Below are 18,496 nucleotides of genomic sequence, written 5' to 3' on the forward strand. Positions count from 1 at the left end.
AATCCAAAACAGAGCCTCACCCTAGCTGTTACGAAGAAGACTAACTTTACCCCAGCCAAAACCAGCACAGGATCTCAGTGCTTGGAAGAGCCCATGAATGTAATCTCTACCTAGACACACAAGAAGACGTTCATATGACAATTGCATTTGGTCTTTCCCAACCAGTTTCAGGCAGTTTGTTCCCTTTGTGGACTAAATTGACCTCAGATATATCCATATCCCTATTCACGGTGAGATTTTGTATTTCAGTTGCTACATTTTCTGACAAGGTGTATGAGAACCCATTGTGTCTCAGACAGGGAGAGGAGCACCTTTAGGTACGTTTAAATTGTCTGCATTCTGTAGTCATTTGATGATCTACATGGCTGTGTCATCTATCTGCATAGAAACATTTTATTCCTCTTCTGATAAATTTTGATGTGTACTTGGAGAGATGGTTGTGGAAGCAGATAACCTTTTTACATTTACAGTTCTGGACTTTTTATGTTAGGTAGACAAGAAGATAGTACTGGTCCAAAGTTCTGAAGTTAAAACTAGACAGATCTTTGAGATTCAACAAGACAGGAAAATCTTTCAAAGTGAAGCTGAGGATTTGGGTGATAGGAAAATTATTTACCAAGTCCATCTGCCTGGCTTAACTTCCATTTGAATGCAGTTTTATTGAGAGGGTTCCTAATCTCTAATCCTAACTGAATTTCAGATTTCTTTGTATGTACACAGCCTAAGTGCCAAGACCTCAGTTAGGAATACTGTCTCAATATTAGTAAAGAAACAGAGTTTAAGCTGAGGCACATTCAGCAATGCAGTATGCTATGATGCAGAATGGATTACTGCAAACCACTGCTGAATACTAAAGCTAAGCTGATGTACAACTGAAAATCATTTATGTAGTCCATTTTCTTTTCCAGTTCAGCAGACGAGGAGTGTGTGTATGGTTACTTGCCTTGTAGAGAACAGCATAAAAATACATAGAAGAAGAAGAAGCCACAGTGGTGAATACAATAGAAAAGTATTTCCTGGTATTTCCTTTCACTATTACTATTCTCACAGATCCTTAAGAGAGTATTTTGACAAAGGAACCAACTAGAATTGAAAGATGAAAACTGAGTTTGCAGAACTATGAATTAAAAATTGAAGGTAAGGTTAAAAAAACAACTACTAGTATGCAGATGTTTGTATTCCACAATATCCTTTGAGTGCTGTCATCAGTCTTAACTGAGGTGAGGAGTAAGGGCATATATAAAATTTATATCTTGTCATGTAGTGCCAAAAGCACTTTCACTAGTTTTGAAGAAGTACAATGTTTAGCTGAATGACTTTAGATTGCAAACTGTTTTATATTCTATTTATTTATATTTCTTCCTAAAACAATAGGTTAAAACCATTAAACTAAGCCATAATCTATGGGAACATACTCTTAGACCAGTAAAAAGATGTATGATTTCATGCTCAAAGATGAGACTGTCTTTGTTTAATTCTTCTTTGTAGTTGCATTGCTTAACAAAGCTGTAGTAGTGCCAAAATAATTAAAAAATGGTGGATTAAGTTTGTGACATAAGTACCCTCTTCAAAGAAATTTTTATGCATGCTAGAATTATTACATTAAATTATATAGTTAAATAAAAATGGTAGATCAAGCCAAAGAAAGCTAGTGTTGTCTCTGCCACCTCATTTACGGCAATGATCCACCTTTTTTCAACTGTGCTTCAGGGATCAGAAGGGAAAAAAAAGTCATAATTCATTTTATCACTCATATATCATGGGGAAAATAGTCAAAAACCCCACCTCTCATGGCCCATGAAAAAGACTGTCTAAAAGTTTTTAGTTAGGTTCTGGATTATAGTTACTTTTAGAGAGAGATCAAAGATTGCCTGAAATCCTAGCAATTTTGTGGTTTTTTACACATAACAGTGTAAGAAGACAGAACAACGACTGGAGTTTAATAGCTCTGTTGCTGCTTTCTTCTAGTTTGAATTTGAGTCACTCCAGTGCCAATTACATCTCAGCTGAGCAATCTACATATTGTGTAGGACTATTCAGTGCTGCTGAATCTCTCCAGCAGGCCCAAAGGTGGAAAGGACTTTGTTTAAAAACACTGTAGTCAGGTCCATGCACCACATAACTCGAAAACATCTGGACTTAGTTGGATATACTAAATTGCATGTCATGTATATGTATCCATGTAGCTGCCAGAAGAAGAAAAAGCAACAAGGTTCTACCAATGGAAACTTGAGTAGTGGAGGAATTTATGTTTGGAGCTAGAGGATGTTGCTAAGCAGATAGGGGTTTAATCTTAAAGGACTGAAGATCTAAATGGTGAACATTGTTTTTTGTACAAGTTGAAGTTGTCCAGTGAACAGGACACTTGTCTTAGACTTAGGAAAACTTGATTTGGGTTTTGTCTTCCTCAGACCTTGAAACAATGTTAAATAAAACACTCATGGTGTATGCATCAGTGCAACAAAGAAAGCAAGCAGTTTTTATTAACTGTTTTATTCAGCAACGGCACAGATAGCTGAAAAAAATAATTTGCTCTCTTTTTTCTCTCAAATAGTTTGAAGTAGGAGAGTTGATAGGAGTTGAGGAGCTTATGTAGATCCTTAAACAATTACTTGAGAACACAGCAGCTTCGGTCACAGATTACATTGTACTTTGCTAAATTCAAGCATGAGTTTATTACTTGTATTCTTAAACTAAGGAAGAAATACTTGGTTGAACTGAAGGCAAACAAGGTGAAATCATCCTCTCAGTTCACAGGAACTTTAATGTTCACATCAGTGGACTACAATTCTAGAAAAAGTGTAGAAATGGTGTTTAGAATAGACAATACAAAAGGTAGTTGAGGGATGGGGCAACCCAAATGAACTCTGAGACAATCTTCTCTACCAAAATAATTATTTAAATTCCAGCAAAAGTTCGTGAAGCATTTGTATTTGAAAAAGTTATTAGATAGCACACTAAGTGAAAGGAGTGTGCCAATAAAATGTCTTTATCTTCCAAAAAAAACCTGAAATGAATGATAGTAACACAAAAGTTACAATAGAAGACACCATCCATCAAGACAACTCTTAAAAAATAGATTGTAGGGAACAATCATGCAGTGGCAGGGGGATGAATTAGATGACAAAAAGACAATTAATTTGAAATATCTGAAATGAGCTTTTGTTCTTATTTGCTACAACTGGAACAGAGGAACCTGATTACAAGTAAGAAAGATACAGACATCACATAGGCAGAGTCAATACAGATGTACTGTAGTTAGTGGTTATATTTCAAAGGTCATTGAATGATCAGTAAAGATTAGTAAGACTCATTAAAATAAGTATACAGAAGTAACATATATGAACAAGGAAGGCAAAACTCTCTCTGTAATTTCTGGACACATCAGTTAAATATGTAAGTTCTACATACACCTAAGAGATGTTTACCACACTGTCTATGAACACTGCGATCTTTCATAAACAGGAGCACCTAGTAGATAGATATTTGATTCTAGAAAGCAAAATTAAAGTTAGACTAGAGAATGTTAGAGAGATGGGAAGTTCAACCCTAACTTGGTATGATGCTTCACTCTAAAAATGACTCCAACAAAAGTGACTCCAGCACCGGTAGAGTCTATACTGACAGTGCACCGTCTTCCAGAACACAAGCAAAGTAAGCAGAGCTAGGTGCTGATAACAAGGTCCGCCAATAATACCCAACTAGTCAAAGTGGTGATTCATCCAGGAAGTCCTATCAAGAGCAGGAGGAGATGAGAGCACAGATAGAGCTGAAAGAAAGGCTACAACCTAGGGCCACCAAGAGACAGGACAGGGAACTAGCACTCCTGCAGCACCATTCGGGTAGGAGCTGATGACCTCAGGCTGAACTGATGTGGGAATCCTGGTCCATGAGCAGGATGCATGGATGGTGGTCTGCCCTAGTGCACAGGGCCAGCAATGTTCTTTGGTGTCCTCAAGGCTCTTGACACCTCAGAATTTTATCAAATTTTGTTTTATAAAATTTATCAAATTCTGAGGGTGGTAATGGAGAACATGTAGATTAGAATGGAAACACCTACCACTGAACTAACCTGAGCTAATGAGCCTCATCTAAAGAGAAAGTAGCAGAATTCTCACCCTAAAGCCAACATCTAACACAGGTAAGAAGCAGATCAGTATACACTAGTAACTAACTTACACAAAGAACTCCACATTGCAGTGATCCAGAATTAAGTGACATGACCAGATTGTCAAATTGCATCCTGAGTAGCAACATAGTAATGACCAATAAGTCCTATTACCTTGAATTTAACATTAGAAATGCCTTGCTGCCTTTTTCATAATGTGAAAAACATTAATATTTTGCTCAGTGTCAGGGATGTCAAGAGACACCATGGGAGTCTCTTGAAGTTGACTGAAAATATTAGTGTCATGTCATTTAATTAATGTATTTTTTCTTTTAAATCAACAAAGGTTCAAATAAGGGCCTATCTACAAATATGATAGCCTGACAGTCTAACCTGGATAGCCAGGTTAGACTGTGTAGTAAAATACAAAGTGAATTGGTTTTGTAGTACAGAATGACATTTTATCCAGGTACCGGTGTTGTGAAATAACTGAAAAGAATCGTCAGAAAAGAAAAACATGGATGAGATAAGGATATCAATTTGAGTTACATTGGCATAAAGATCTTTAAAATTTAATTAAGAAACTGCCACTTGCTTTGATTGTTCACTTTTCCCTTTAACAGAAGACTAAAACAGTCATTTACCTTGTCTGTAAGCTATCAGGTCTCTGAGAATCTTTTTATTCTTTTTTACGGGTAAGTGTTATTGGTGATTGGGTCAGGTCTTAATGTGGAAGCATAGATGTCCTTCCCCAAAATCACTTTACAGACTTCATTAAGTATCATTAAACCTCATTCCTTGTCACCAGACTTTGTCTTAATAGTAGCATGCAGTGAAAATGTCTATCAGAGAAATTGTACAGAAACCTGTAACACTTTGAATACTGTGTTCAGTTTTGGACCTTTCACTACGAGAAAGACATTGAGGTGCTGGAGTGTGTCCAAAGAAGGGCAACAAAAGCTGGTGAAGGGTCTGGAGAACAAGTCCTAAGAGGAACAGATGAGGGAACTGGGATTGTTTAGCCTGGAGAAAAGAAGGCTCAGGGGAGACCTTATAGCTCTCCACAGCTACATGAAAAGAGATTGTAGTGAGGTGGGTGTTGACCTCTTCTCCAAAGTAACTAGCAATAGGATGGGAGGAAATGGCCTCCAGTTGTGTCAGGGGTGGTTTAGGTTGGATACTGGGAAAAATTTCTTTGCTGAAAGAGTGGACAAGCATTGGAACAGCCTACCCAGGGCAATGGTGGAGTCCCCATTCCTAAAGGTATTTAAAAGATGTGTAGACGCGACACTTAGGGACATGGCTTAGTGGTGGACATGGCAGTGCTACAGTAATGGTTGGACTTGATCTCAAAGGTCTTTTTCAGCCTAAATGATGCTATGTTTCTGTCACACTAAGAAAGAAGTTTCCATCGGTATACAGACATATTTTTACTTATATTTGCCCATTTGCATATTATAATCTACAACAACATTTTTTCTTAAGATTTCCTGAACACAGAAGGCAAGTGTTGCAGACACTTTTCTGATTTAGAGGGTCACTATGCATGAAAAACAATGAAATGTCAGCGTGGTATGGGTTTATGTCTGTTCTCCACTGGTTCAGCTACTCAATCCCATAAAAGAGTCCTTAGGTTACTTAGATTGCATTTTTATTGGACAAAGAGCAGCCCCTTTCTCCACACTTAACTCTGTCCTTTTCCCATTTTCATCCTTTTCCCGTTTGTCTATTACCCTTTCCCTCCACATTCCTAAGCTTCTGTTTTCACTGATAGCAAAACTCCTTTTGATCCTCTGAATTGATCTAACCCTTGCGTGTCTCTCCCTTTTGCAACCGATGAAGCTGTAATAAACTCTGACCCTTATGAGGATTTTCCCATCATTTACTTTTTCCATTTTTTAGTCTCACAAGTTCCTTCACTTCCACTGTTCTCTCTAGAGAATTCTCGTATCTTACAAGAGTTTTTGGTTTGGGGGATTGGGTGGTTAAGTTCTTTTCTACTTCTTTCTTTGCTATTGATAATACCTTTTTGTTTTTATTTTGCACTGTATCAGACATCTGAGTCACTTATTACACTTTCTTGCTGAAGTCCATTGAATCTTTTAATCTACATGGTTATTAAAGATATTTTGCTTTCCCTGCTTCCTAACTTTCTTTGTGAGCATCATCTTCACTCTTTGTTTGCCTCTTGGGTTTTTTTTTTTTTATTCTCTCTACCTGATCTTGCCTATTTCATGAAGGCCTGCCAAATGGTGTCCCAAATCACTAGTTTCTGTTCAGTGTTTCAACCACAACAGCTGGATGAAGCAGAATAAGCATCAAGTGTCGTTTACCTAAACTATCTCATTATGTATTTTAATTTGCTAACTTGATCTTCATATCAGAGCAGCTGCAGCTGAATTTGGATGACATAGTATGGGCATATTATTTAGTAAGTGTGAAATAATATAACTGCTGAAGGGGAGAAGAGCATTTCTATCTTGAACAGACACCACAAAACTGTTTATATCAAGCTCAGGAAAACTGACCTAATCAACTGCACACATTTCTGCTAACAATATTTTAGATAGGAATGTGTTTCTCCTGACAAGCATGACAAATACTGTTACAGTATTTTCTTGCCTCTGCTCTTCTCTGTGACAGTGGCAGCAGAGTTATTGTTAGGGTCAGGCACAGCTATTTTTACCCTGGGACATGCAGTGCTCCACTCCCTACCAGTATTCCCCTACATACTCTGGGAGACAGAGATTAATAAAGGGGGAATAAATCCTGACATTTTTTTAAAAAAAAATATTTACCCTATTCCTAATCATAATAAGAACATAAACTCTTTTGGAGCCCCAGGAGACCCTTCTCTGTTCTTGTTTTTAGTAGGAAGGAAATTTCAGCAGGTTATAGCACTTCAGAAGGGTAAAGCTTGTTTTTCATAATGCCATACCATACACATGCATTTTTTAAAGCTGGAAATTAGGAGGAGAGAGTCAAGGTTGTTTTCTTTTCCATCACTTACTACCATCTGGACAATAGCTGAAGACCTCTCTATCTGTCTTGCACACCACCAAGACAAGAAAATATTCCCGTTGTTTTCCTAAAATTCTTCTCCTCAAACTCCAGCATTCATGCTGACTGAAAAATTATGAAATGAAGCTTGTTTTTTGCGTGAAGGTCCACACTGATAAACTGCTGGATTTCTCTGGCATAACTTAACCTGGAACAGGTCCATGTGAAAAAAGAAAACAGACTTCTAGGAATTTTCTTAGGAATAAATTTATGAGTCCCTGCTAATCATTTAAGAGCATATCCTGTGATATATATACTTCTGGTGTTTAATTCAAGGATGTAAAGGGATTTTTTCATTGTTGTAACATATGCTCATTAGTCACATTACTCTGCATCACAAACTTTCATTAAACTTCTGCTTTCTGTTTCTTCAAATAGATTGGTTGCAAATGATAGCTTCAAGAACTCTAATGAAAGGGTTAAACTTTTCTATGTCCCCCAAGACTTAATTTTCAGCTCAAACACTGGGTACTAGAACACCCCCAAGGTACCAGGTGATACCATTTTTTTTTGTAGTTCTAATTAATCGAATATATGCACATTTATTTCAACTTGTCTTTGTAATAAAAACAAAGGATGCAAATTCATATTTAGCTATTCACCCCAAATTTAATACCATTCATAATATTTTGCTAGTTTCAGATTTTGCAAAGATACAATTTCTAATCACAGGACAAAAGCCATTATCATGTATTTCACATGCTAAACTAAATACGCTGTAGTCTTTACAATAAAAACAAAATTTAGCCATTCAGAACTTTTTCTTAAAATTTAGGTCTGACTTATACTGAGATTTTTGCACCATATCACTTAGAAATTGTTGGTTTCTTTGGCTCAATTTTTTACTCTGGGAAAAGGAACCCCTTTGCTATGTTGTAATTTATACTTAACTGATTCAATTTTCAAAATAAAACAATTCTTTTTTAAGATTTCCTAAGTGTCCTAGTAGCTTTCTAAAAATACAATATTTTATTATTATTATTATTATTATTATTATTAATTATTCAGCTATCTAAGGCAGCTGTAAGGAAGCATAACTCACCTTTGTCTTCAACTTTATACTAAAACAACTGAATGTTCAGTATTCCTTGGCAGTGCACAAAATTCTATGCTACTGCATTTACAAAATTTCTACTTTTCACTTTTAAAATAACTTTGCATAGTTATGTCTTTGTTTTTAGATATTCTCACCATTTGAAGGTTAAACACACTATCAACTTTCAGACTGGAAGCATTTGGAATGCTTCATTAGCAATCTCTGTGTTGAAGGTTTTTTTACATCCAAATTTTGAAAAATATCTGGAGAAAATAATTTATAAACAAATTCCTGGGGATTATTTTAGTTTTGGCTGGTTCAAACTCATCTGAAAACATTTGCAGAAGTTCCTTAGGACTTCCTTTGCATTGTTATCTCATATGTTTGCTCAGTATCAGGAAAATTGCTGTCTGAATCTTGCAGATCTGTTCATTTCACTCAGAATGATTACATCTACTTTTTGTAAGAAAGAGAGTAATGATTGTCCTCAATTTATTTTCTGTTAACAAAATGTGGTTTTGAAGGACAGAGGAACAAAAGTAAAGCCTCAATTCTGAATAGGTTTCTACTCAGCTTTGGCCATCTTTGGCAGAATGTCTGTGCTTTGTTACATTCTTAAGCATATTGATCTCTTGGTTCTTAACTATAGCTCTTACTGAGTCCAGTGGAAATCCAGTACATGCAAATCAATAATTTTTCTCTCACAAGAAATTAGACTTTTCTGTTTTCAAAGACCTTTGAATATAAGTTGAAAATGACCAATAACCTTTTTTTGTGTCAACCTTATCTTCTGTCTCCAACATGCTGTCAACTGTTGTTTGCATGAACTGAAAATTACATGGACCATTCAGCAACTAAATAGGTTCTTGAAACAAATCTTTAGCAAGTGTCTGCGTTAGATGCATTCAATTACTATGGATGAAGTTTTTTTTTTCCAGGGAAACCTATATTCTTCAATGTTGCTATGAACTAAGACTTCCAAATATGAGGCGTAACATAACATTAGTGCATCATATCACTTCCTATTTTAGCAACCTAGTTTCTCTACCCACCGGTTCTTCCCATTTGGGACTTTCTTCAACAAGAAAAGAAATAAGGGAAATGATCAATCAATTCTTTTTGAAGATGATGATGAAGAATTCAGGAGAATAATTCTTTGTCAGCTGCTACCATTCAATAGATAATTTTGACTTGTGAACAGAATTCAGTAGAATCTTCTCATGCCACAGCAGTTACTCTAGATAAAGAGCTCTGCTATGAGATTTCTGTCTTGACTTCAGCATTCTGAGCATGGTTTCAATAAATCTTATAATTTTCCTCCTGCAGTTGTTCAATATGATTATTAGATATCCATGAACATGCAATCCTTTGTGTTTTAGAGGATGCTTAACACTGAAGTTTCTATCCTCAAGATTTTAAAACACTGCGACTGCTGTTTGGGGAAGGGGGGTGGTATTTGAGTTTTTACATCAATTACTGTGTATTCTGTACAGTTCTTTATGTAAGCCTCTTCTAGCAATAACTGATTCTCATAAGCTAACTTTGAATATCACGTTATTCTCCACCTACACTGGGACTTAATGTGCTGTCTTTTGACAGATGTAACAATATAACAGCATAAACCACCCAGAAACTTCAAATAAATATCTAAAAAAAAAAAATCTGACAAAAAAATAGTTTCAATTTTTAAACTTAAATAGCAGGTTTTTATTAGCTATTTAAGCAATGCATATAGTCATAAAAATAATATGTATATTTTCTTTATAGCTACCAAATAGTATTCACTGTGAGCTATATATATAATTCTACAAGAATTTAGCAACTGAATCCTTTTCTAAATTATTAAATTATTGAAAGACTGAATATATACACATATGTAATATCTACTTTATATAAGATGAACAGAGAACCTAACAATTCTAAATGATTCTAAAGATATAGAAAATGGGAAGAAAGGATTCAGTCTAACAATAACAAGACTTATCTGAAAAATGTCATTTTCAAATGAGATGCAGCTTTCTTGTGCTACCCTGTATAAATGGAGACAATCTGAGTCAGAGCACAGGAGCTCACAATGGCTACAGAGCACACTTGAAGAAAAGTCTGTGGGTAATTTGCGTTGGTACGCTACGCCCAAAGGGTTATGCTCAAAGGTATCTGAACTCAAGTAGAGACCAGCTCCCCAGTTGACAGTGAAGAACAGGCTTGTTTAACTTGTTCTTCTACAAAAAGAAGTGAAATAATAGGAACAAAGGAGATGACAGTAGCAGCAAACCTCTAAAGCTACTGTCATAGAGTAAAAAGGAGGTCCACACAATAACATAGCAATAGTCTATTCACTTAATGAACTGCTCATCAGAAAACAACATTTAGCCATCAGTGATTAAGAACAGTGCTGTTATAACAGAAATTACATCCATATCCAATGTGTCACTTCAACTTGGAAATATTAGTATACCTTATGAAGAGACTTCTATTTAGTCTCACAGCTACTACCTGTCAGAGCTGTGGTTGTATGAGTGTGAGAGAATAAACAGACAAGTGAAGGAGAATAAAACAGAAGAGGAGTTTTAGTGTGATCGAACTCTCAACAGCAGCTTTGCTTGAACTAATTGCAACCTATTTTAACTTGAAACTATTTATATGTACAACTGCTGTAATTTTTGGTTTTCTTAATGTGTGAAGGAAAGAGGTATTCTGAGAGCTGAATAGGTGAAATTGTTGGACAGCTCAGAGAGATATAGAATTGCAGGAAAAGTGGATGCTATATAAAGTATCTGTGAAGCATTGAGACAAGATCTTGAAGGATGCTGCAGGCTTAGAGCTTGCATGTTGTTTTAGAAAGGACCTGATATATCTGACTGTGGGGGAGTCCTGACAGTTTTACTAACTTCCCTGAGGAAGGGACATATAGTTATCTTTTATATAAAGAGAGTTTACTATCCAGATGCTCTGCAGAACAAAGGTATAGTTAATTACTGAGAGATTAATTTGATCTTTGTAGTTAACCCTCTGACAAAATGAGATTTTATGTCAGCTAAGAGAGACTGGGAGAAAGCTCTGTTTTTTTTAATATCAAGCCTTATACAGTTCCTCAGCTTTAAAGATTAGAAGTCTGACAGCTCTTTATGTCCCTAGTATATTACACTGGCTGGTCCACAGCCTCAGACACTGACAGATATGCTTTAGTTTTTATAATGCTTAGCAAATCACTGGTTAAACTGTACAATGCCGTTCCTCAAGCACCACATGAAATTCCAGATCCTCACTGGAACATCACTGCAGTGCAACGGGTGAACTTTGCACAATAACAGAATTTGTGCTCCCAGGACTCAGTGGTTTACACAGTATGACCAAGACATTATGTAGCTGCGCAGCTAATAAACTATCATTGGTTCTTCAAAACATTAGCAGTGTGATTCAGACATGATGTGGTGTCACACATGCCCTGCTCCCAACCCCATGCATGATTTTGCAGCATCCCATATGCTATATATCCAGGCAAATCTGAACAATTCTTTATTCGTTATGGAAAAATGTAATGGTACAACTTCCTCATTTCTTTCTTTTCCCCATGTCTTACCTATGTGAGCTGCTTGTACTGACTTGCATTAATTTAGAAGCCCTTTATATGGCTGTCTGTAAGCCCTTGAACTGGCCTGGGGCTACAGTGCCCAATAGCAAATAAAGTTGGCTGAAAATTTATTTTCAGTATCATTCAGCATAACAGTACCATCAAAGACAGATGTATGTTAAGACAGCCAGACCACAAAGATCTCCTGTGCGTAGCCTTACCAGAATTTCTTTTAGTTGACATTTTGATAGCTATATACATTTTTTCTGCTTTTCTGCTTTTTTCTTCTTTTTTTTTTTTCTGCTTTTCTTCTTGCCTCTTATGAGGCAAATGTTGTAATGTCTACAAAGGCACATAGTACACTTATTAATAAAGCCCTTTGGCTTTTTCTGTTCTCTATTGTCCATCTTGCCAATTAAACACTTTTAAAGAGCCTGAAGGAATGCTTAGTATAGAACTTGACACCTTCCCAGAATTTAAATTCTAAATCTCGGTACATGAGAGGCATATTTCTACTCTGGGACATATTTTGTGTATAAGTTCAAAGAAATTTAAAGGGAGTGTTAGATTTTGTTTGTTTTAATTAAAACAGCAAATAATTCAAGTACCAAACCAACCTTTCAAAATGTTATAGGAAAGGTGGGTGAAAGAATGCTGCCTTGTCTTGCCCTGCCTTCCCTTTTCCCTAGTAAAACTGTGCCATTCCTGTTGTCACAGTCAGAGCTTTTTGAAGCCTGCCACTTCCTATTGTCTGTGCCAGCAAGTCACTCTCAGCCTTTAAAGTTCCTTCCCCTTTGCTGACTTCCAAGCAGCATTCAGAGGGTTCTTCCAGTCTAATGTGTATAATAACCATCACCCCATCTCTGATTTAAGTGCAGACTAAGTGAACTAGAAGTCTCCAGGCTCTGTCCTTGAATTGGTTTCTAAAGGTAAATTCTCTTATAATGTGAAAAATGCTGTGGGATAAAAGAAGCTGTAAAGAATCTTAAGGTCACCTACTGTCCTTTAAATTCGTGCTATGGACTAGAACTGCAGCCTGTAACTTTTTGGTCCACTGAAAGATTTCTTTTTAAACCTGTTTTTATCTGTAAAAATGTATTGTTTTATAGTTAAAGCATGGCATAAACCAGTTTATCTCTGTTCTCACATTTTCTAGTGCTTTCCTTTTCGTTGAATGGATGAATTGTTTAATGAATATTAATCACATTGTTACTAGATTAACAAGCTTTCCATGAACGTAACAAAATTCATCAAAATACCAAAAAGAGTTTTTCCCTCGGTATTTTAAAACATCAGGTGATACAAAAAAATCTTTTCATGATAGGATTCTGGGGAATGTAAATTGCTGATGAAAATATATTTCTGATGTCTGTACACACTCAGGTGGGTAGGTAGTCTGACATCATAGACCTCAGCTGTTTAGTATCTTACTTTTATGAGGAATAAAGTACAGTTTTTTTACTCTAATTAAGTATTCTCTGGTCCATTTCTCAGAGGACTGTATGCTTCCCTGGCTGTGGCAAGACAGTGTCCTTTCCTGGAAATACCTCTCTGTTCCTGCCTTCCTTGTCTGTTCTGTGATACTTGAGGGAAACAGTAGTCATTTTTGTTTATTCCTTTCTTGTTCTGTATTTTCAGATTTTCCAGTGTACCATCTGTTCAGAGTGCATCTTGAAGGAAAAAAGTCATATACGCTTATTCTAAATCCAGGAAATAATTACTGCTTTTAAGCAGTGAAAATACTTACTGAAGTTACACTGGTGCAGACAGTTCAGTTTTCATGCACAAGTTTAAGCTGAGGATGAGTGAGCAGGTCATAAATGAAGATATTTGGTTCCCATTTTACAAAACAGAATGTCACCTAAGAATTGCACTATCATGATGGTTATTTAGTTTTGGAAAGAAACACTTACAGGTCTATGACAGGAATTTAGCATCCATTATATCTTTTCATGTCATCACATTTAATAAAATGAGAAACTCTGTCTCCAGGTGTTTCCAATGAAAACATGAGGCAGAGGGCAATGGGTTAATACAACTAAGAAAGGAAGAGAGAAAAAGGTAAAATTGAAATTATTTTGATTAGCTAAATAAGAAGCAGACATGATGCGACAGTGTCTGAATAAAGTCAAGGGCCAAAGGTACATTTCATTAAGTCTGGAATACGACCGTGTAATGGCTTAGTAAATATTTATGCAAATCTTCTTATCAGTGTTTACGTAAAAACACAAAGTTCATTTAAGTCTTATGTGATTTAGTTAATCACAATTCTTCCAAGGTAATGAAATGATCATAATTATTTCCTAAATATGTACAGCATGAAAATCACCATGTTTTGCTTATTTTTGCTTTGCTCAGTTTTGCTTTACACTTTCAGTATATTGCAGTCCCCATTCAGAGTGAAGTTGCGCAAAAAAAAAAGATATATATATCCCGTGGTGCAAATTAGAGTTTAATAAGACTAGGAGACTTGTTTGTCATTTTAACACCAACTGGTTTATGTCTGTAAATTGCAGGTGAATCTGTCTGGAAAGTATTCTTCTTCACTCCAAACTTCAGTCCTGAAGATTCCAATGGTTGCTATGATGATCATGTTTGCTTCTGCCATGGAGGATTCATCACATGGCATGATCCCCCACTGCTCTTTGATCTCTCCAGAGACCCTGAAGAGAAAGTCCCACTGACTCCAGAAACAGAGAGCCGTTTCTATGAAATCCTCAGGGTCATACACCTAGAAGTAGACAACCACTCCAGATCCCTGCATGCTGTCCCTGACCAACTGTCTTGGGACAATCTTCTCTGGAAACCATGGCTTCAGCTATGCTGCTCATCTTTCTTTCAGTCTTGCTACTGTGACTATGACTCAGAAGGGAGCCTACCAGAGGTGTACTCAGAATAAACAAGCTGCAGTTCCCTTTCAGAAACTGGACCAAGAGAGTGTGGGTAGCTGACTTGAACCCCTGCAGTACTAGCCTTCAGAAGGTTTGTTATGTAGGAGGACCTGTTTTTAAATAGATTATTGCAGTAGAAGAGAATTTCAGTCAAAAAAATGTGCCAAGAGAAGAAAGGCAAGACACAGTTTTTCTTTCTTTATAATGTAAGCATCAGTATGAAACACATTGACATCGTCACCTACAAACAGGTAGGCTGTTGGCATTTTCTAGATCCAATCATTTCTTAGATCTTTAGCTTCAGCTTTATTCTTGCACAACAAGGAATTTACCTGTAGTTTCTGTCAATTACAACCACTAAATGCACACTTTCCTGTGATTTTTGCTAAGTGTTATCCACTGTTAGTAAGACAGAGCATCAAGTAATTAAAAATAGAGAGATAATGGAAAAGAGGTCCAGTTATGACTGTAATATGATAACATATAGATGGGTAAAGAGCAGATCTGTAGCAATATCTCTAGCAACAAGTGTCAGGCATATGATATAATAAACAGATTGCCAACAATCTTATATTACATGTGCCATAAAACTGTACAGAGATAAAGACCTGGCATTCACATTAAAATATTGCTCAATCACTAGTGTCACATTGCCTTGCAGCAAACTTTGTTCCAAAAGGAAACCAAGTGCACCAGTTATGTGCTTGAGTGTGTGCCATAAGTCTCCATGTGTGTGTATTTATGCAAGCCAAACTCATAACCCCTCAAAACCCCACAAATTCTTCAATCCTTGATACAGGCACAGTCTTATAGCGCAGTTGCTAAAGTGAAAGATTTGGTTCATACTTGATGTCTGAATTCTGAATTCACATGACAGTACAAATATAACTTCACTATCTCCCATACCTGTTCTTCCACTGATGGGTGTAGTGTTTTATAACAAATAAATAAATTTGGTCTTCCTTTAAATATTTTTGTCATCATTTAGACTCTCTGAAAAGGATCTATCATTTTCTGAGAAGAAACTTGGCCTTGAGCACTTAAGGCCAAATAGAACTGTCTCTGAGTTCTCAGCAAGGCCTTGGGAAATGTACAGTACTTCAAGGATAATTTCTCTGTCCATTTTTATCTGCATCTTATTCAGGCACATTTTCTTTCCACTCTGCAAGCAGGCAAACTTTTTTTTCCAGCAGATTCTACCAGAGGAGAGAGTATCAACAGAATACTAAAATTATTTGATGTTTGATAATAGACGATTACTTGCTCCTTACCAGGAAACACGAGTTAATTCCAGCATTATGGTGTATTAAAATCCATTTGGTGGTTTTAGTAGATCACTAATGCAAAAGTGATGTGTGATGACAGTAATGCAATATCTTCAGTCAGCGAACATTAAGGTTGTGACCTGGTTCTTAGGAACTATTGAGGCCTGTCCTATAAAAACATATTGTGATATATAATGTATTTCTGTCTATAAAGCCTAGGCTTTATTTGATTTTTCTGCTGTAGTTTCATTCAAAATTTCATTCTCCACAATATCCAGATGCCAGTCCTGGGAAATGTTGTACTCTTTCCTTAAAGTCCTATTTTTGATGTTTCACCTTGTGTTCATAATTGCGTTTCTTCAGTATGTGCTCTACAAGCTCTCTGTAAGTAGCAAAATCCTGTGTATGCTCATAAGGTTAGTCTCTTCAGGTATTTCACTGATAACTGCTCAGGACTGTTTATATTGTAGATGGAAAGCTGTCAGGTGGCCATTTACGTGGCATAATTCCCCCTTTGCTTTACTTAATCACTGAATGTACTACATGAATTTAGGAAGAAAGACGACTGCAGTTTGAAGACAAGTACTCTTCTGCAGTGATTAGTGGCTACCTCTCGGTGTCATGACAGGATCTATATGTCCCAAATTTTTGATCCTCACTGTATGTCCCAGGAACTCCTCGCAGCATGGCGCTGGTGACCATGGGTGTCCCCCTGCAGTGGGTGAACACACTGGGCTGCAGCCAGGGTGCTGCCCTGGCACTGAGCACTGCAGCATGGGGGGATGCTGTCGCCAGCATCCACATCACTGGCACGGTTTACACAAAACTTTTCAAGCAAATATTCTTGAAGAAGCATATGGGAAAATATCTGTTGTGTGTTAGGTATACAGCAGTAACTCAAAGTGTTGTCGTTGGATCTGTTTTGTTCCCATGGTTGCTTGGCTGTGACCTTAAGAGGGATCTCAATTTATATTCTCAAGAACATCCACATCTACTTCTTTTCATTCGGAAGATGTGCTATGTTGCTATTATTTCTTTTCTTTCTGCAGGTGCAAGAATTGTTTGTTCTGTTAGGCACAGCAGCTGGTCTGTGCTGCCTGACTGAGGTATCAAAAATGATAAGTTTTCTACTGGTCTGATTTCTTCTTGCCTGAATATGGCTTTTCTTTTATACTCCCTTTGGCTTTTGGTGCCATCTTTCTAATATCACTTCTTAAAATGTCCACAGTCCTCAAATAATTATCCACTTATTTCTTTGCCACTTTCCCGTTTGCTTGTCATATTGATTGTGATGGCTATTTTGCCACAATTAATCAGAAAATTAAAAGTGGTCTTTGTGAAAAGATTTAACTTTTAGGGCTCCTTGACTCTACTAATGTACTTATTTAAGGTCTAGTAAAGATTAACTTTGCATTATGAAATCTAAGAAATTATAAAAAGTGCGAGACACCCTGAATAATAAGAATAGTTGCTTGTTTGTGGCACAAGCTTCTTATTGGTCAAAATATAATTTATTACAACATTTAGTATTTTGACTTAAGCAGTAAAATCTGAAATCCATTTTTACAACTGGTCCTTCAAGAAAGAGTCTATTAAGAGTAGGGCCCTATTTTTCATAGTCCATGTTAATGCCAAGTTGTTTAATGCCTGAAATAAACCATCTCTGTATTGCAAATGTATTATACCTTTCAGTATTGTATCTTCTATTATGGAGATGGCATGTCAGAGCATGGTAATTAAAGTAGTCTTGTTTACCTGCAAAATAAAATGAGAAGGACAATATACCATTTTTGTAATGACATTGCCTGATCTAACAAGGAAAGGTTTTGTTTTTCACAACAGGTTATTGATGGTATATACATGATTCACAATTTATTAACAAGCAAGTCTGAAGGAAAATGTACTGCGCTGGTACCTTGAGATTGACTTCCAATCTATCATTTAAGAACCATCGGTATTGTAACAAGGTGCCTGCTTGTAGAATACAGTACTTTAAACTGAGAGCTAAGCTTCAGAGGGAAGTGTATTCCTTTACAGTATTATTTAACAGTATCACATCCTAGTTTGTCGCAGTCCCTGTGTAGCCCAGAGCAAGTCATTTAACTCTGCTTCTCAGTTCCTTCTCTCTGCCCAAAGAAGGATAATAGTATTTCTCTAGCTGTTGGGAACAAAAAACACTGAAAGTGGTATGCTGGCAAAGGAGCATTTGCTAGTCAATAAGACACTTTCTCTGCAGAAGGTACAGTTTAAATAAGAGCCAGAAAACTAGGATGTAGAAGATTGCTTTATACTACGAGGTATAAGATACCCTTAACTTTAGACATAGGAGACTACATGGAAATAGCTAAATAATACTTCCCCTTTGGGGACTGGATATCTGAGGTTCATGGCTCTTAAAAATAAAGGTGTCCTTACTTGCCTCAAATTACTGTGTCAGAAAAAGGAAAAAAAAAAAGAAGGAAAAAAGGGAACTATAAGCCTTTGGAGAGAAGTGACACCTCACTGAAATCCAACTGAAAGTTTGCAAAGAACTAAGTGAATATGGTCCATATCCTTCATAGC

At 36.5% G+C, this 18,496-nt stretch overlaps 1 protein-coding gene across 12 annotated transcripts in view; it reads left to right on the plus strand.

Annotated features, from left to right (window-relative positions):
- Positions 1–18,212, plus strand: part of STS (steroid sulfatase) — a 105,092-nt gene extending 86,880 nt beyond the window's left edge. For 8 of the 12 annotated variants that reach the window (XM_054061571.1, XM_054061545.1, XM_054061581.1 and 5 more), the window contains one exon: positions 14,295–18,212. In XM_054061571.1, the coding sequence (XP_053917546.1) occupies positions 14,295–14,677 (383 nt within the window). In that variant the 3' untranslated portion in view covers positions 14,678–18,212. Of the gene's footprint in view, positions 1–13,770; positions 13,840–14,294 lie in introns of all 12 variants that reach the window. The other 4 variants (XM_054061565.1, XM_054061588.1, XM_054061598.1 and 1 more) reach the window with 2 other exon arrangements.
- The last annotated feature ends 284 nt before the right edge of the window (positions 18,213–18,496 follow it).

Source organism: Cuculus canorus, chromosome 1 (assembly GCF_017976375.1).
Source record: "Cuculus canorus isolate bCucCan1 chromosome 1, bCucCan1.pri, whole genome shotgun sequence".
NCBI classification, from domain to species: Eukaryota; Metazoa; Chordata; class Aves; order Cuculiformes; family Cuculidae; genus Cuculus; species Cuculus canorus.